The 18,992-nt window shown below is 41.2% G+C and overlaps 1 protein-coding gene across 3 annotated transcripts in view; it reads left to right on the forward strand.

Moving 5' to 3' along the window:
• Positions 1 to 18,992, forward strand: part of LOC132577249 (bifunctional heparan sulfate N-deacetylase/N-sulfotransferase 4) — a 217,437-nt gene that overhangs the window by 193,070 nt on the left and 5,375 nt on the right. For 2 of the 3 annotated variants that reach the window (XR_009555816.1, XR_009555815.1), the window contains exons 9-14: positions 248 to 371; positions 1,330 to 1,504; positions 3,362 to 3,532; positions 7,471 to 7,580; positions 15,422 to 15,524; positions 16,282 to 16,790. Coding sequence is in view for 1 of the 3 variants with exons in the window: in XM_060246867.1 (XP_060102850.1) it covers positions 248 to 371; positions 1,330 to 1,504; positions 3,362 to 3,532; positions 7,471 to 7,580; positions 15,422 to 15,524; positions 16,282 to 16,401 (803 nt within the window). In the remaining 2 variants the exon portion in view is untranslated. Of the gene's footprint in view, positions 1 to 247; positions 372 to 1,329; positions 1,505 to 3,361; positions 3,533 to 7,470; positions 7,581 to 15,421; positions 15,525 to 16,281; positions 17,409 to 18,992 lie in introns of those variants that run through there. The other variant, XM_060246867.1, reaches the window with a different exon arrangement.

Here is an 18,992-nt window from a genome sequence, read left to right on the forward strand (position 1 = left end):
TATGAACTGCAGGGGTTCTTAAGTACATACTTCTCATTTCGATTCAGTAGAGGCCTTAATAACTCATTAGAGAATATAATTTAAGTTAAAAGCAATTTTTAAGGGGATCTAAAACTTACGTAATATTAACACTTTCCCCCTGTAACTGGGATTATCATCTGTGTATTTTGTGAAACACCATTATTTCAATGCTCATACCCTTTCCCAAAGTATCATATATCCCTGCCTTCTGTTTTTTTCCCTGTAGGAACAACAGCACTGTATTTATTTCTCCTTATGCATCCTTCCATCATTAGTAATCTCCCCAGTCCAAAAACCTTTGAAGAAGTTCAGTTCTTTAACGGAAACAACTACCACAAGGGAATCGACTGGTAAGAATAACAAAAAGCAAATGTCCATTGTTAGCATATGCCAGACCACAGAGGAGCAATTATCAAAGTATCTGTGACATCTACATAATTTCCAGATGCCTTCTTCATGCATGGTGCTTTGAGAATTAAAATTAGTTCATACTGATGAAAATATTTGCCAGAATATTTCTTTTTTCTCCCTTTCATATCACAATGCAAATATTTATGTTGCCCTGTGAATAAACATACCCAGAAGGATGGGGGCTTTATGTTTATTCCTTTTCTGCCTCTTTTAATTTGTTCTTAATTGGATGTTTTATACATGTTATAAATTATAGTCAATGATACAGTGTTTCAAGTGCCAGGAATAACTAAGAAAGGAAATTAAAATCAAAGGGAATACCAGGGAATACCTGATTTTTTGACTGCTGGCTGCCTTGCCAGAGCACCAACACCTCTCTCTGGCTGGGGCTGTAAATCCCATATTCTCATTCTCACCATTTTTTTTGGGGGGGGGGGCAGGTAGAGAAGAGTCAGATGGAGACTTGCTGTGAGTTTGTTGTATTTAGCCCACAGGGGGCTGTTCTACCACATCATGTGAGTCTTTTAGAATTGTGGTCAAGAGCTGTATGGGTTAAAGTCACAGTGAATGTTATCTGGAAGCAACAGAATAAAACACTTCAGTTCATACATGTACCTGGTCACGGTCAGCTAGAAGATGGAGAGAGGATTTAATTGGACATTGTAACGATAGCCTTATTATATACCTGCAGTGAGAGGTCAGACTATGGCCTATCGGGATTAACTTGTTTTCCCAATATTTATCTTGGATTTAAATTACATACTGCATTTGAATTAAATTACATTTGACACTTCCTGCCTTTTACAAGTGCTAAAATGGTTGCAATGGGGAAAAGAACTAATTTAATGTATGTCTGATTCCATATCTTGATTGCTTCTATTGTCTTTTTACTTGCAGGTATATGAATTTTTTCCCTACCCCTTCTAATACCACCACTGATATCGTATTTGAGAAAAGTGCCAACTACTTCCATTCAGAAGAAGCTCCCAGACGTACCGCCTCCCTCATTCCCAAGGCAAAACTCATCACCATTCTTATTGACCCATCGGACCGAGCATACTCCTGGTATCAGGTGAGGTTTCTGTAAAAAATATATATATTGGCAAAACAGCTACAGTATCATACACAACCCAACTATTAGGTAGCTGTGGCACAACAGGAGACATATTCCTCAACACACAATTAAATGAAAGAACTATATAGTTGAGACAGGTTACATGGTTTTTTTCCAATGTGAACATCAGTGCCTTGCCATCTTTGTAGAGATATGTGGAAAGAACAAACAAGCAAGTGACTTCCACAGCCTTGTAACGGAGTATGAATCACTCTGATTTGAACAAAATTAGGCTTCCATGTAGGCAGTGTATAGTACAACTGTACTATAAGAATGGCATATTTTTTCCACTGAGGAACAAACACCCAGGGGCATAATTAAACATTAGAGTTTCCCCAGATTGCCTCCAAGCCATGTGATCAAACTTGTTTTGATCATGTGTCATGCTGAGAACTTAATTAATGTCCCCTATTTTGTTTCTTTTTTTTACTGCTTTAATGGTTGTGTAATGTACATTTTAATGTTTATATGTTTTAATAACTTATTTAAACATTTGTTGTTTCCATGTTTTAATGTTTGGCACCTAAGGGATCCTATCAGGTGGAAAGGCAACACAGAAATATTTTCAATAACTAAATACTTCTATAATTTTTCAATAATTTGCCTTTTTTGTGTTTTTGTTGTTTAATTTTTTAATTTGGTTCCATTCAATACACATGCTGTACAGTTTTTATGCAGTATGTAATTTGTACATATAATGTAGAGAGCTGACTTTAAAAATACATACATGATGGGGAGCATTGTTCAAGGAATGTCCTGCTCTAGACTGAAGAACAGCTCTGCTTTAGATAGTGGTAATGTATTTTATCCTTCCTTCCTCCAAGAAATATGGGGCAGCTACACGGTTCTTCTCCAGGTTTTCACAACAATCCTGTGATGTAAGTTAGGCTGCTGGAAAGTAACTAACCTGCCATCATCTAGTGAGATTCATGGTTGAATGGGGATTTGAGCTTGAATCATCCCGGCTATGGAGATTTCAATCCAGGTGACCTTGACAGTGGAGATTACTTATCCTGATATAAGTCTCTGCTGTTAGAACCTAGGTTTTAGTGCTTGAAGATTTCAGTGCTTAAAACAAGGTTGTTTGGGGTTCTTTATACAAGTTTGTTCGTTTTTCTTCTTTTTTGATTAGTTATTGCACAGAGCCATGTGATTATTGCAGAATAGATGTCAGTGTTTATAGAAGAAGATGGTACATGTTAAAAGTTTTGTTTTCAGCATCCATTGCTTCAATTATATGATTTTGCTAAAGGAGCAGTTTCTGTATTCTGCAGTTAATCAACAACAGTTCTTCCTCCTGCCTGGTTATGAGCATAAAATTTTGTTATCCCTGTCCCCAAAGCTGGATTAAATAAGGTGGAATCAGATATATTCAGTATCTACACATTCAGGAGCAAAAGATGGGTGGTGATATATTTAACTAAGACCGATTTCCTATTAGCCTTACACCACTCTCACGCTCCTCAGTGGGGCTTCTGTCAGATTTCACACTATCTGCCCCAGGCCTGCAACTAGCTTCACCTTTTTTGCGCGGCAAACAGAAACTGGTTTTTAGAGATTTCTGTTTGCCACACAAAAAAGCCAAAGCTAGTTGCAACCCCGGGGCAGATAGTGTGAAATCTGACTGAAGCCCCGCTGAGAAGAGCAGCATAAGACGAGTGGGAAATTGGTCTAACATTTTAAAAACAAACTCAGTAACAGAAATTGTAGTGTCTATACTTTTACAAAAACCCACTAATGGAAGCTGTAGCAAACTCAAAGGTGAAGCAGATCAGTTTGTTTATGAGTTGTTCACTAACATCTGGTCTTCCCTAGCATCAGCGTTCTCACGAAGACTCTACTGCTTTGAAGTTCAATTTCTATGAAGTGATTACATCAGATGACTGGGCATCCCCTGAATTAAAGACTCTACAGAAACGCTGCTTGACTCCTGGATGGTATGCAGTGCATATTGAAAGATGGCTAACATACTTTCCCACTTCACAGGTAAGTCCTGTTCAACCCAACATTTTCCCATGATTAACTACCATCACAGATTGGTATGCTTAATATTGCAATGTGCTTAATAATGGATATTGTAATGTGTTTAATAATGAATTGATAAATCACAGGCATACTTCTTGTGTTCATCTCAAATGAAAAATTGTAGGCAGCTGAATATACATACATACATACATATACACACACACACACACACACACACACACTGTATACTGTACACACACAGAGATGTAAAACATGTCACCTGGGGGCCAAATCAGGCTGCTGGAGGACTCCTATCAGGCCCCTGAGGAACTGGCTATCATCTGCTTCCTTCTCCCCCTCTCTTGCTTCCTTCTGCATTACAGCTTGCTTTGCAAGGTTTCCTCAGTCTCACAGCAGCTACAGAGCAAAGCCTCTATTTTTCTCCAATGGCTGAGGCTCCTCCCTTGGGGAGGAAGGGAGGAGGAATAGCTTGCTTTGCCAGTCTCTCTCAATTGCACAGCAGAGCTACTGACCTAAGTCTCTCTTCATTCTATTGGCTGAGGCTCCTTCCTCTTCTTGTTTCCTAGGGAAGGAAGGAAAGAGAGCCTCTTTTGCCCAGTTCCCTGGATTGCGTGGGAAAGATACAAAGAAAGCACATTTAAGACCGATGAGTGCTAATGTTTTAAGCATGTTTTACACCAGGCCCCAACTCATGATTTTTTTAATCTGCTACAAAACATTTCCATGACTCTGCATACTAACTCACAGCCCACTTTCTCTATATTTAGGAATGCTTGCCATTTCTTACTATTGTCTGATGAAGTGTGCTTAGAGCACATGAAACCTTACATTCTGAATAAAACTTTGTTGGTCTTAAGGGTGTTACTTGATTCCTGCTTTGTTATACTGCTTCAGACCAACACAGCTGCCCATCTGGATCTATCTTTATAAAATTTATATCTCTGCTAAGTGACTAACATCATTCTCCACTCCTCCATTTTATTCTCTCAACAACTCTGTCCAGCAGTACCAGAGGCCACCCAGCCCGAACCTGCAAGGGAGGCCTCACCATTGACCCATGAAATAATCACAAGGCCTTCTCTGGGCAAGATGCCAACTTGGGTCCATAGGGGACATTCTCACTCTGCAGGAATAGTGACAGCCAGGGATCATTTTGCAGAAAAATAGGTGGTGGAGCTCATCCAGGGATTGTTATGCAGCTGCGCATACTATTCAATGGACAAGGAGGTGGAACTCTCAGAAAGGTTCAGAAGATGCACTCCTGAGCTCCCACTGAAAATGAGGCCTGGTGACAGCAGAAGGCCCAGGCCAAAGTGGCTCAAAGAAGGCAAAATGCTTGGCTGACTGCAAACAACCCCATCCAGGAGCCAGAGAGTGAGAACAATAATTCTTCACAGGATCCTGGCCAAAGCACAGTGCAGCCACAGGAGTTTAGCTACCCACCAGCAGGGCAGCTGAGCCTGATTACTTCCCAACCTGTTTAGACTAAGACTTGGGAAAGCTGCTTTGCAGGATCCGACTGTCCCCTAGGTGCAAGCCTGTTGCTATTTCCAGCTCCTGGCCATCAGCACTTGCTGATGCTCCCAAGCCTTGCTATCTGGACTTGATGGCACTGCTCCAGAGACTGGACTTGCCTGCAGAGGGCAAGATACTGCCAGTTGCAGCCTCCTGCTGGCAACCCTACTTATAAAATACCTGCCATCTACACACAATTAAAACCCTAGCAAATAAAACAGTCTGGAAAGACTGCCTTAAGATTTTTAGCAACAACTCCCTGTCTATAGTGCTTACGCTGCTGCCGAACTGCCGTTCATGACACCCAAATCAGATTGGCTGGCTGGCTCTTGCATTTTCTGACTTACTGCAGTACACTTGTTTGAAACAGTGTGCTTGAGTGAGTTTTTAAAATACTAAACTGACACATAATTCTGTTAGATTTAGTATCTTAAAGGCTAAAATGTATGTTGTTTTCATCTGTCTCTCATGACAGTTTTGTTTGGCCAACTCAGTCTCATGAGTAGGAAACATTTGGGAGTGGAATACAGCTTGACTTCTGGTTCCAAGGCTTAGATTAAAGAACTTCATTTGGACCTCAGGCTTCCTGCTTCTGTCATTCCCTTTCCCCAGCAAAACAGCCTGGAATGTGTGTTCAAAAACAATGTGGATTCAAAGTTTCTGGGTCTGGAATGGGACTATATTCTCTAACTCTTTTGTGCCATTGATGAAGAGGCAAGAGAAACAGAATTTAAACCTAGCCGTAGGAAATTGTTTCTTCAGCTGTTTGTGCCAAAGCCTGCTTCTCCTGCTCAGACAGAAACAACTTAGGCAATACCACCCTAAGCAGAGTTACACTCTCCTGAGTCCATTAAGTCAAAAAGCAGAGAAAGGTATAACTCTGCTTAGGAGGACACTGATGATATATCAGTCCATTATTAGGATCCAGTTTGATGTAGTAGTTAAGAGTGCAGATTCTAATCTGGGAGAACTGGATTGGATTCCCCACTCATCCATATGCAGTTGCTGGATGGTCTTGGGCAAGCCACAGTTCTCTTAGAGCTGTTCTCTCAAGAGCACTTCTTGAAAGAGCTCTCTCAGCCCCACCTACCTCACAGGGTGTCTGTTGTGGGGAAAGGAAGGGAAGAAGATTGTAAGCCACTATGAGACTCCCAAGTGAAGGGCAGGGTATAAATCCAATCCCTTCTTTTTCTTCTTCTGTTAGTTGTGTAACACTGAAAGCAAACCTTGATGTTTCAAACACCACGCAGGAAGCCCCTGAAACGATCTATGTGTGATGTCTGTGTCGTGAAGCAGCTCTAGCATTCAAAAGGACTTGCCACATGGATGATTGCATCACACAGAAAGTGGCACATGTCACTGCCCATCACAGCTGGGGGTAAAATACATTGGTCAGGTCTGATTTTATGAGAATGAATGTGGTGACCTTAGTCCTCTGCTCTCTTTCTTGTAAAACAAGCTTCTCTTAATGTTTGCTCAGCTGGTGGGACTAATTTTACAGGAGTGGCGACAGGAAGCACTTATCAAAGGCACTCTAGTGCACTCATTGTGCACGCAAAATTAATAATGGGCACTCAAAATTTCAATAATTCAAAATAAGCTTCCCAACAAATGGTATCCAACCAGGAAAACTTTAAAAGCCATGTACAGTTTCCAAAGCCACAGCAGGATCTATCAATCCATTTTTACATTTGCCATCTGCAGTCAGAGAAATCCAATAGTGCCAGAGTAGTTGCAATTGACTTTGCCTGATGTGTCTAGAATGGAGATGGAGAAGGTGGAACAGCTTGGTTCATGCCTGGAATATTATGAAGGTGCAATCCTATGATTGACAGACAGACAGGCAAGCGGACAGACAGACAGATCCCATATACATAATCAGGGCTGGCCCAAACCCTTTTTCTGTTCCAAGGGATTGTATCAAACAGTCATAGAGGTGACCCACAGAAAAGACTGGGGCACAAGATGTGGATTGCATGCAGCTGTGGACCACAGGAGTGTTGTTTCCCAGAATTTTTGCCATAGGAATCTCTGGGACATCACTAATATCTGTCTCTGTTACTGCTGTTTGGTTTGGAATCTTTAGAAAGGATCTGGTTTGTTTTCCTCTATGTGCTTGTGGTTTTATGATGACTTTCAGTTGTTCTTTGCATTCAGTATAAATGACCAAGCTGCTCAAGATGACTTCTCTCATTCAAGTGCCTATAGCATCCCACCAAATGGAGTTGCTGTCCTTCTTTAGTGGTTATTTTTGTTCTTTTATTTTGAGAGATTATATTTTTACAGTAGGCATGGATTGCTAACACATCTAAAACGTTTCTAATACCAAGTTTTTTTGTCTCAATATCTCATAAAGCACACTAAGGTATCTCAGTCTTCATCTGAACTATGTGTTTAAATAGATAATATATCTTTCCATGTAGTTGCTCATCGTTGATGGACAGCAGCTCAGAAGTGATCCGGCTACTGTAATGGATGAAGTGCAGAAGTTTCTGGGAGTTTCTCCTCATTATAATTATTCAGAAGCCCTAACGTGAGTCCCTTTTTATCATTTTGTTGTCCTTTGTAATTATCCTGGCTGTGCACAGGTCATGAATTATATTAATACCAGGTGAACATTCATAAAAGAAGTCAAAGGGGAAGATCTTTGTAGCCTGGATATGTTTGGGGGTGACATGACATGTTTACCAGAAACCTATAATCGTCTTTGGCTGTTCTCACACATTGACTTCAATGCCCTTAGGGTAATAGCATATAACCAAAGGTTGTTTAGGAGCGATTCAATACATCAGGACAGTTTTAGGAATTACATTTGGATTCAATAAGAACTCCAGAACATAAGGAGAGCCTTGTTGGATGAAATTAGTGGTTCATTTGGTCCAGATCATATATCCCACAATAACCGTTGGCCAACCAGTTACTATTGGTGGCCAACAATAGAATGAATACATTACAATAAAAAAAAAAGCATGTGCCCAAGTTCCCACAGTAAATAATATTTCCTCAAATATTACATGCAGGTAGGAGTGGGTTAGTAGACAGAAAGAGCTTATTAGTGTCAAGATACACAAGTAACAGAGCCATCTGTCCCCGATGTTATTTAACATCTATATGCGCCCCCTTGCCCAGATTGTCAGAAGGTATGGGCTGGGATGTCACCAATATGCAGATGACACCCAGCTCTATCTACTGATGGGTGGTCACTCTGACTGTACCCCGGAAAATCTAGACCTGGCTCTTCAAGCTGTAGCCTCTTGGCTCAGGCTGAGTCGGTTGAAGTTGAATCCGATGAAGACGGAGGTTCTCTATCTGAGTCAGGGTGGTCCGGGGGGGGGGGGAGATCGCTCTGTCAGCCCTTGATGGGGTGTCTCTAATCCCGGCCCCCAAGGTCAAGAGCTTGGGTGTGCTCCTGGAGTCCTCTCTTACAATGGAGGCCCAGGTAGCAGCCACTACTAGATCCGCCTTTTTTCATCTTCAGCGGGTATGGCAGTTCGCCCCCTTCCTGGAGCAAAACGACTTAGCACTGGTGATCCATGCTACAGTCACCTCAAGAATAGATCACTGTAATGCTCTCTACATGGGGTTACCCTTGGCGCTGACCCGGAAACTACAGCTAGTGCAGAACGCTGCAGCGCGGCTGCTAATGGGGCTCCCCCGGTGGGAGCACATTCAGCCAGCGCTGAGAGCTGCACTGGCTACCTATTGTGTTCCGAGTTCATTTCAAGGTGTTGGTATTGACCTTTAAAGCCCTCTATGGTCAGGGGCCTGTCTATTTGCGGGACCGCCTTTCCCCACACGTTCCCCGGAGAGCACTGCGTTGAGGGACAAAAAATCTGTTATCCATCCCTGGACCAAGGGAGGCTAGGTTGCGGCAGACGTGAGCTAGGGCCTTCTCAGTGGCAGCGCCAGAATTGTGGAATACTCTCCCAGAGGCCATAAGGGCCCTGCGGGATCTTTCTACTTTCCTCAGGGCCTGTAAGACCAAACTGTTTCGACAGGCCTTTGAGATCTAACCTAATTTGGGAGAGAGCTGCCACTCTACACCATTAAAGAGTACCATGATCATTACATTTATATTTATGTTAAATTATATCATAGTGATACAGCACCAAAAATGCAATTGAATGTTTTAATGTTTAAGTGTTCTAAATAATTTTAAATTGTAGTTTTATTGGTTAAATTGTAAAAATGTAGATGCTGTAGATGTTGTTAGCCACCCTGAGTCCGCTTGCGGAGAGGGCGGGATAGAAATTTAAAGTAATAAATAAATAATAAACACAGTCAAGATTGGAGCAACACATTTGCTAGGACATGCAAATTGCAGTAAATTGACGTTCAGATAATAAAGGAGTTAAAAACATGTGTGAGAACCAGGTTTGAGTCCAGTGATCCCTTTAAGACCAACAAAGTTAAAATTCCATGTATAAGCAAGAACTGAGTGACTTAGCTTATATAATGAGATGAGATCCAATATCTCTGTTGGACCCTGGGGGCTCCATTGCCCTGAGTTTTGTAATGATTGTAATTCAGCAATCTCTTGTCCAGTCTGTTTCGGAAATGATTTTGCAGTAAAACGGATTGCTCACCTTTGTGAATCTTGATTTCAGATTTGTGTCCATTCATTTTTTGGTATATCCAGGGCACAAGCACACTGGGTTCAGCTGCTGGGCAGCAGTTCGGAGGCTTGTGCCACTGGGTTGGTCACTATTAGATTGGCACAGAGATTCTCTATGAGAATCTGACTGCTGCCTGTGTTCACAAGTTTTTCCCATCATCCCAGCAATAGGGAAGGGGGCAACCATTTTGGGCTCCCATAGAATGGGAATCCCTTTTTGTAACTTGGAGGTTTCTTGTGGGAGAAATTTCTGCGGCTACACAGCAAATTTGGTGCCTCTCCCTCAAACCCCCTGCCCCCAGTCACCATTCATTATACCCTATGTTTTGCCATTGCCATTGGCTTCAATAGCCCTTAGAGAACAATGGTGGGATGGGGTACCCTCTTTAGGTGCCCCCTAGAATTGGACCCCCGTCTTTTTGCAACTTGGAAGTTCTGTGGGAGAGAGGCTCCTGCAGCTACAGTGAATTTGGTGCCTCGTCCTCAAACCCCCTCCCCTCCCAGATTAAACCCTATGAGATTCTGCCATGAATTTCAGTGGCCTATAGGATATAATGGTGCCAAATAGCTGGATTTTGTAGCTATTCAGGACAGAACTGCTGTATTTGGCAGTCAAATCAGATCAGAGAATCTGATTTGGCTGCAAATAGCACCAAATGCAGCCAAATCAGCTGTTCTTTGGGGTTGTATTCAGTTCGGTCGAACTGAATGCACGCCCCTAATTATCAGTGCAATCTTTTTCAAAATTACTTAAGTCTAAGCTATTGAAATCAATGGTCTGAGATTGGAGTAACTCTGCGTAGGATTGTACTGTATGTGCAATTGCTTAAAACAGTGGTGGCTACCAAATTAATAAGGATAATATAGTGGATCTCTCTGAGACTGTAAAGGTATTAGTGATATGTTAGCACCATCTACTGGACAGGAGAGGAAGCACCAGATGAAGAAATTTCATTTGGTCAAGAGCCAATGAGCAACAGAAGGCAATGTCCCACCCCAGCCTCCAGGGGGATAAAAATTCAGACTTGAAAGGTTAGAAGACTTGGGCCATGGAGACAATGGAACAGTTCTGTCAAAGGAGCACTTCAAAGTAGTAATGGCATTGGCCAAGAAGCACTTCTGCCAAGAAATCACATCTGCCACAACAACCTCAGATATGCAGATGACACCACTCTAATGGCAGAAAGTGAGGAGGACCTAAAGAACCTCTTGTTGAGGGCGAAAGAGGAGAGGAGAAAAGTAGGCTTGAACCTCAACATCAAAAAAACTGAGATTATGGCATCCAGCCCCATCACACCTTGGCAAATAGAAGGGGAAGACATGGAAGTAGTGACAGACTTCACATTTCTGGGATCCAAGATCACTGCAGATGGTGACTTTAGCCATGAAATTAAAAGACGTTTGCTCCTTGGGAGGACAGCTATGGTGAACCTGGGCAGTATAATAAAAAGTAGAGACATCACCTTACCAACAAAAGTCTGAATAGTCAAAGAGATGGTATTCCTAGTAGTAATGTATGGCTATGAGAGCTGGACCATAAGGAAGACCGAGCGCAGAAGAATAGATGCTTTTGAGATGTGGTGCTGGAGAAGAATCTTGAGAGTCCCTTGGACTGAAAGAAGATCAAATCAATCAGTCCTAAGGGAAATCAACCAAGACTGTTCCCTGGAAGGTCAGATGCTGAAGCTGAACCTCAAATACTTTGGCCACCAAATGAGAAGGAAGCACTCACTGGAAAAGATTCTGATGCTAGGAAAGACAGAAGGCAAAAGAAGAAGGGGACGGCAAAAGATGAGATGGTTGGACAGTGTTACTGATGTAACAAACACAAATTTGAGCAGACTTCAGAGGATGGTGGAAGACAGAAGGGCCTGGCGTGACTATGTCCATGGGGTCACAAAGAGTTGGACTCAACTGTGCGACTGAACAACAACAAAAAATATCACCAAGAGATAATGTTCAACCACAAAAAACTCTTCAACAAAACCATGTGGGGCACCAGAGCCCCTTGTTATTTCTGTAGATTGCAGTCAAGTTCTCTCAGAACTATGTCTTGCTTTTCTTTAAACTCAAAATTATTGTGTGTGGTACTAAATTTCCTACCTTAACTAACCTAGGATTTCAGATTTACATATTTTGTCCCTCTTTTGTAAGTCCAACAAACCGGCCTAAAATTGGAGTAACCTGTATTCCTTAAGAAGCTGCTATCTGTACTGAAACTGTGGCTGTCTGAGAACTCACCTTAGTGGAGTTTACTTGGAAGTAAAGCTCATTTTATTTGGTGGGCTTACTCCCAGGACAGTTTTAGGATTGCCGATACAGATACTTCAGTCCATAATAATCTTATTTAATTGTTTTTGTTAATGAAAACAAGTAGTAGAATCTAATTTCTGATATTATGTTAGTAAACACATGCTTTTATGTATCTGCATTAGAAGTCTGATGATATTCATGCTACTTTGCGATTAAACACATTTGCTTAAATAAACATTTGATTATTTAAAATACTAAACTGCATAGAAGTCTCCATACATAACTAAAAAGCATACACCTGGTTTCCCAAAATTTAATTTGTTGGAATTAGCATCCAGTCAGATGCAGTTCAATCTATACAAGACTCCATACATGCTTCTAGGGAGTGATTTAACCCTTGCCTACTGTCCTCTTCCTGCTCCAAATTGCCCCACTCTTCTTTGGCTTTTCTCCCTGATTTCATAATGCAAGGAATGCACATTTGGAATTTGGGTGTTTTGGAGATGCAAAACAATGGCTACAGAGGAGATAGGGTACCTATTTCCACTGCTTCTCTGATCCAAACACCCCTCTGGAAGAAGCTATTCCATTTTAAAAAGGAATGATAGAGTAGTGTTACTGATCTACATTTAAGATCTATTCTGGAACATGAAAACAGAGTGGAAAACAAGGACTATATGGCTTAAATGTCATTGGCTTTAATGGGGTTGTTCCAGGGATCCATTTCTTTCCCTACGACTACAGAATGGTATTTTGATACAGTGCATAAATCTTGGGCACAATCCAACAAAAAGTTAGGCACTTTCAAGTCCCACATATTGTAAAATTGACATATGTGTTGAAGAAGAAGACGAGGAAGAGGAAGAAGAAGACAACATTGCATTCATATTTCGCCCTCCACTCTGAAACTCAGGGTGGGTCATAATCTCCTTTATCGTCCTCCCCCATAACAAACACCCTATGAGGTAGGTGGGGCTGAGAGGGCTCTCACAGAAGCTGCCCTTTCAAGGACAAGCTCTGTGAGAGCTCTGTCTTACCCCAGGCCATCCCAGCAGCTCTCCCAGATGAGAGTCCACGCACTTAACCACTACACCAAACCACTACACCAGACATCTTTGCATTTGACGGAATTGGGGTTTTTTTCTCCCTTTTCCCAGACTGGGTAGAAATGTCTGTGGACTGATAGATTGTATCGACCATTATTCAGAACTATGATCTCGCTATGTAATTATCATAATTTATATTTTTATTAATGATATAGGCCAGAATCCAGTCAAAAGATAGCTCCAGTTTCTGTGGGAGAGTTCAGCCTAATGAAATGAACAGCACACCAAAGTGTTTAATTTTGGCTGGATCTGCAGTATACCACCGGTCCCTGACATCTGATTACTGGGATTATATAAATGCCCAACTCACAAGGCTGATAGTTTCACCTAATATGCACTAGGTGCCACCATTGTCACTTTTGGAATAGTCTTGTAACTTTCACTTCTGCAACACAATTACCAATACCTTCTACTGTTTATTTAATAAAAAAACAATGGGTGCCATACAGCAGCCACGGAGATTGACCACACCCCATTTCCTCAAATGAAACCACAAGGGGTTGAATGAGCCTATTCAGATACGGCGCGGGAGATCTAGCCAATCCGGGAGGTGACTGGCTGGCCAGATAGAGCGGCAAACGCCATTACCAGACAGTCTCTCCTGAAGCAAGCTTCCCACCCACCCACCCTCTTGGTAAGACCATGTGAGATTAGCTAGTCGCCAGTTATGGGGCTGAGCAGGAATTTTTGGGCCTCTCTCTGATTGGCCATAGAGGGGACCTTTTTTTGCCTGCTCCACATGGTCAAAGGGGTGAGGCATAAATAGGCCTGGTGTCACTGGTTAGGCCCTGACTGGGAAGGCAGGAAAAGCATGGATTTGGAACCAGCAAACACCCCGAGATGTCAGCTATGGAGGGGGTCCTCAGTTGGGCTACCTAGAGGCTTGGCAGTCCGGGTGGCTTAGTTGGGGACCTCTTTGGGGTTGGGGGAGCATACGACTGGCCCTGAGGCTTCGCAGTCATGGACTGGGGGTATGTGCGCCCATCCCCTCTACGCACTGGTGTGAGGCCGTGATGGGTAGGGTCTGGAAGTGGTGGATTTGCCCTGTCAGAAAGCTTGCTTTGCAAGCTCAAGGCAACCCATGCTTTATGATGTATGCAATGGTGCAGATCAGCTTTTGTGTAAATAAAGTCCCAGTTTAACCCATAACTTGTGTGGTGTTTCATTTGAGGGGTGGGTGGGCAAGATCTGTTTCTCTTTAAAAACTCTCGAAGCATTCATAATGTGTTAAGGCACTAAGAGTAGAAGTTGTATAAATTGGATCATTACACAGTTTTAAAATCCAACAACTAGATGTTCAATACATAGTTAACAATAAACCTTTTAAGGTACCCAAGTACCCAAATACTTGGTATACCTCTCTGTTTCTCTCTGAGTGTGTGTTCCAACTGCCTCTTATCAATTGTCATTTACCTTCCAATTGGAAATACAACTCCTCCCAGTTCTTCATCGGACACTCCATTTCATCCAATCAACATGAAAGTCTTTTCAATCCTTTCTTTGACTTCATTTCCTCATTGATCTTTTTGTGCTCCTTTCTCGTTCTTATGCATGTTTCTAACGATACTACATCCATTTTCAAACCCAACAATATTATCCTTGCCAAAAGATCAGGGTTATATTCTGTAACCATGCAACTGATTTTCTGTTTATTTGTTTGTTTCTTTTAAAGGTTTCCAAATTAGCACTTCTCCTTGGCAAAGTTAAATACATTTCCCTGAAAGCAAATATATTATGAGGATTATAGTTCTGCAGTTTATTTCTTTTTCTTGTGCACAGCACACTATGTTGCTTCTTCTCTGGGGAAATTACTGAACGCCAGCAAAAGTAATTTACTATGCAAAAAGGAGATTGAGAAATCCAAGCTAGAAATAAATCTACTCTCAATATATCCATTTAATCAATGATTTATTTAATTTTAATTGGTACCATGATTAAGGACAGTTTTGGCTCTGAGGATTATATTGTAATAGGCTGTGCTTGGGGGGGGTCCCCTTTTGTCTAAAATGAACTCATATGCATGTACATACAGGTGCAATGCTATTATAAGTACAGGCCCAAGGCAAGACAATATTTGGCAGCTAATTATCTTTACATCCCAACCAATTATGCTTCAGCTAACTAAAACATCTGTCAAATGGTAGGAGAAAATGTGGATCTTTTCAATGTTTTATAAATCCCATGGCAACAGATTAAAAACTAAATGTTTGTCTCATTCCTTAGTGAGTTTTTAAATTGCTTCAAAATGGCTCCATCTTTGATCACAGACAATAGATCTTTGCCAGATTACAGATGCAGATAAAGTTGATTTTGTAGTTGTTAGATGAACAGAGAAATCCTATATAGAGTTATGACCATCCATCTGTAGACCCACCATAAATCTAAACAAACTCTTCATAGGTTTGACCCTCAGAAAGGCTTTTGGTGTCAGCTGCTGGAGGGAGGAAAGACAAAATGCCTGGGGAAAAGCAAAGGCCGAAAGTATCCACCAATGGATCAAGAGGTACCATTTTATTCATACACCTGACTTAACAATTATATTGGGCATAGTCCAAGAAACTCACTGAAGCAAAGGTAATTAATGAATGATCACTGGAATTGCGTCTTTATATGGATCTAATACCAGCATTCATTTTCAATACCTAATTGTTTATCAGAAGTTTAATCTATGTACAAACTATTAGTCTACTCTGAGCTAATGGCCTTGCAGCTCTGTGTTCTTGGATTGCATGGGCTGTAATGGAAGGAGCCCAAACTACAGGCTGGGGGTTAACCTTCACTTAAGCGTCAATACAGCAAGCACTTTTTGTTCTTCTGCAATTAAACTTTTATCCTGTGCTACTATATTGCATAGAAAGACCATGGGATGACTCCTGCCAGCTTGCCCACCATCCATAGGCATTTCCAGAGTTGAATAGTTGCTACAGAGGGAGATTATCTCCCACAAGGATTGGGATTTCCTCCACATTCTGTCTCAGGTTTATACTTCAAGTGGAGTCATATTAGATTGGACGGCTCAGTAGTTACCGTCCTGTTTGACCCTATGTAGGGTAGAAAGGTAGCAAAAAGTATTTTAAATGAAATAAAGTTAAAATACACCATGCATTTAAAAGATTAAAATAATGTGTGAATGCATGACCACTACAGCATCACTTTTGAATCCTTTCTATAACTAAGATTTTCCTGCTATGGAATACTGGTGCCTAGATTGTTGTTATTCTTTCCTGACAGTACTTTTTCTTTGTTTTCCTTGTTGTCAGTCCAGGGCATTCCTTTCAAACTACTACAGAGATCGCAATGTAGAACTCTCCAAACTGCTGCACAGACTAGGACACCCATTACCATCCTGGCTAAGACAAGAACTTCAGAAAGTGAGATAGCACTGAAGCTGGGAGGAGCCAAAACTCACGTGGCCTGTTTTCTTTGCTCAGACACCCTGCACTTTCCCAGTCCTCTTCCAGTTGTCAGTCCAGGATCCCGTGAATAATTCTTTCTGAAAAGAAAAGGGGGAGGGGGAAAAGCTCCCTAAGAGGGAAAATGTTATATATGCACGCACTGACTGTTATTAGTATCAGCCTTTTGGTCATCTTCTGGGAAAAGATACTGAGCTATGGCAATATTCTTTATCAAGTCTGGGGCTCATGCATACTCTGTTTACCAGAATGTCCCAGAAACTGAATGTATGATCGATAGTCTTCATCATATGTGACAAATTACAGACTGTCAAGACACAAGCAAAGGATGGAATCATCTCTCAGTGGATTGTGAGGTTTGTAATTTCCTTGGCAACTGCAATTTTAGTCAGTTTTCTTATCTACTTTTCCTTTTGTTATTTGGGGGCTCATTTTACAGACAGCTGAATATCATCACTCAAATGGGGGATTACATTCTCCAAGGGTCTGTCTTTTGTAGGTATGTTTGCTTGTTGCTCATTTTATTCTTCTATTTTAATAATGTACTTTGGTTGGAAAAGAACAATACATGGAGGTTCTCGTAGCCCCTTCAGGCAACTCTTTGTGGCCTGATCACAGTTTTCAATGTTATTTTTAAAGAAGTTACATAATTACAAGAAGAAGCTTGAGATTGTTAGCAGGTTCCCTTAAGTGATCATTACTAGCTAGCATGTTATTGCCACTAGATGGAAGTCAGTTAAAATTGTTCCACATGGGTGACTGTTATTTCGGGATGGATGGTTCATGTATATACTTAGTGTATGGACCATGTGATTATCACCACAATACCACCTTTTTCTCATTGTTTTTAGTAAAAATTGTCTAGTCCATTATATGGCAAGCAGCTCACTAAGTGGTAGGAATCATTCATGACATCCATCTATGCATCACAGTTCAACATTCATAACATTACCAGCATAGTCCCTTTTCTACTAACCCTCATCCCTCTCCCCACATCATTAGAGCTTTGTTCCAGTTAATCTTTGTTCCTCTTTTTGTAGTGGATTGCGAGGTTGATTGTGATTTTTTTTCAAAAAATTAATAGTGTACCTGTCAGCTTGTTTACAAGTCCTCACCAAGAGACATTTCATGGTACCAGCACCTCTGCTGCCCAAATGAAGAGATATATGAGTTAAACTAGGCTTTATTAAATGGCTGATCTGTATCATCAAACTATTCACTCAAAAAACGGCAGGCTGCAAGTAAGGAAGCACTCATTTTGGGCCAATCCTCCCTGGTTTTGGAATTGGCCAACATTACTATCAGCCTTATTTATTCCTGCCTTTACATAAAACAGTGCCAAAGGGTGCCAACCCCCCTCCCCAACATGCTGCTCAAGCAACTAGGGTTTATTTGATGCTGTTCAGGACTGAGTTCCTTCACTAGTCCACCCACCACTCCAGTGCATGATAGGCTGTTTTAGGAATAGCCTTTCAGATACCTCAAGGTGCTTATTAATTATACTAGAATAAATGTTTTTAGTTTGTAAAGGTGTCAATGGACTTCTGTTTTGTTTTTCACTACTCCTGTCATCTTTACTTATGGCCTAACCAGTTATATCGCTGGGCCTGTTGATGACATTGCATTCTAGAATCAACAAGCAGGTGAAAAAGACCCCTTCTAGTACCAGTTGGAGGAGATCCCTAAAAATCCATGCTTGACCCCTAAAACTAATCCCATTACATTCAAAATAAGAAGGGTGAGTGAGTTAGCACCATATGGGAACTGCATATGTAGGAAGGGGTGAAGCCTGCTTGTATAATTCTTCTTTGGTCCTCCCCCAGCACCACCAACCCAATTCAGCCAACAATGCTTTGTGCTGCATTTGAGGTAGAAAAACTGGCACAACATCTCTGGTCCCAGCAGAGCTATTTATGAATTTATTTCAGTAGTTCTGATCTTCCACAATCTCAGGCTATTTAGCAGTTGCGTAGATAACTTCCTACTTCTTGTTCCCAATCTATTTCCTGTTTTCTATAGGAAGAAGATAAGTTTGATCTGTACCAGTGGATCTTAATTTGTTTCTCATTCATATGATTTTGTCTTTGGAAGATGAAGATGCTAATGCGAAACATAGGTGTTTCCTTGCAACTTGTAATTCTACTGACTGAAAACTTCATCTGTTTTACCCAAGTTATTGACTGTTTTGTCATTGATCACTTTGCCTTATAAGATACTGATGTTCACCATAGTTTGGGGAGGGTAATTTCCAGTACCAGATTAAACCCTGTGGAGGCCACTAGGCACTCTAAATCTCAGGAGCCCCCTCACAAATTATCTTCTAATATATTTTTAATTTTAACAACCAACTATTTTAATAAACCAGTTTTATTACACAAAACAAACATTAGCAATTATTAATGTTATTTGAAAATTAACACATTATGTTATAAACAAGAATTATTAAATATTATTTGCCAACACCTGCAGCTTTCCCTTCCTCATTTCAAGTGCCCCCCACCACATTATCTCTTGCTACGTTAAAGGATTCCAGCCACTCTCTGCTTAACTACCAGATT

Source organism: Heteronotia binoei, chromosome 9 (genome assembly GCF_032191835.1).
Source record: "Heteronotia binoei isolate CCM8104 ecotype False Entrance Well chromosome 9, APGP_CSIRO_Hbin_v1, whole genome shotgun sequence".
NCBI classification, from domain to species: Eukaryota; Metazoa; Chordata; class Lepidosauria; order Squamata; family Gekkonidae; genus Heteronotia; species Heteronotia binoei.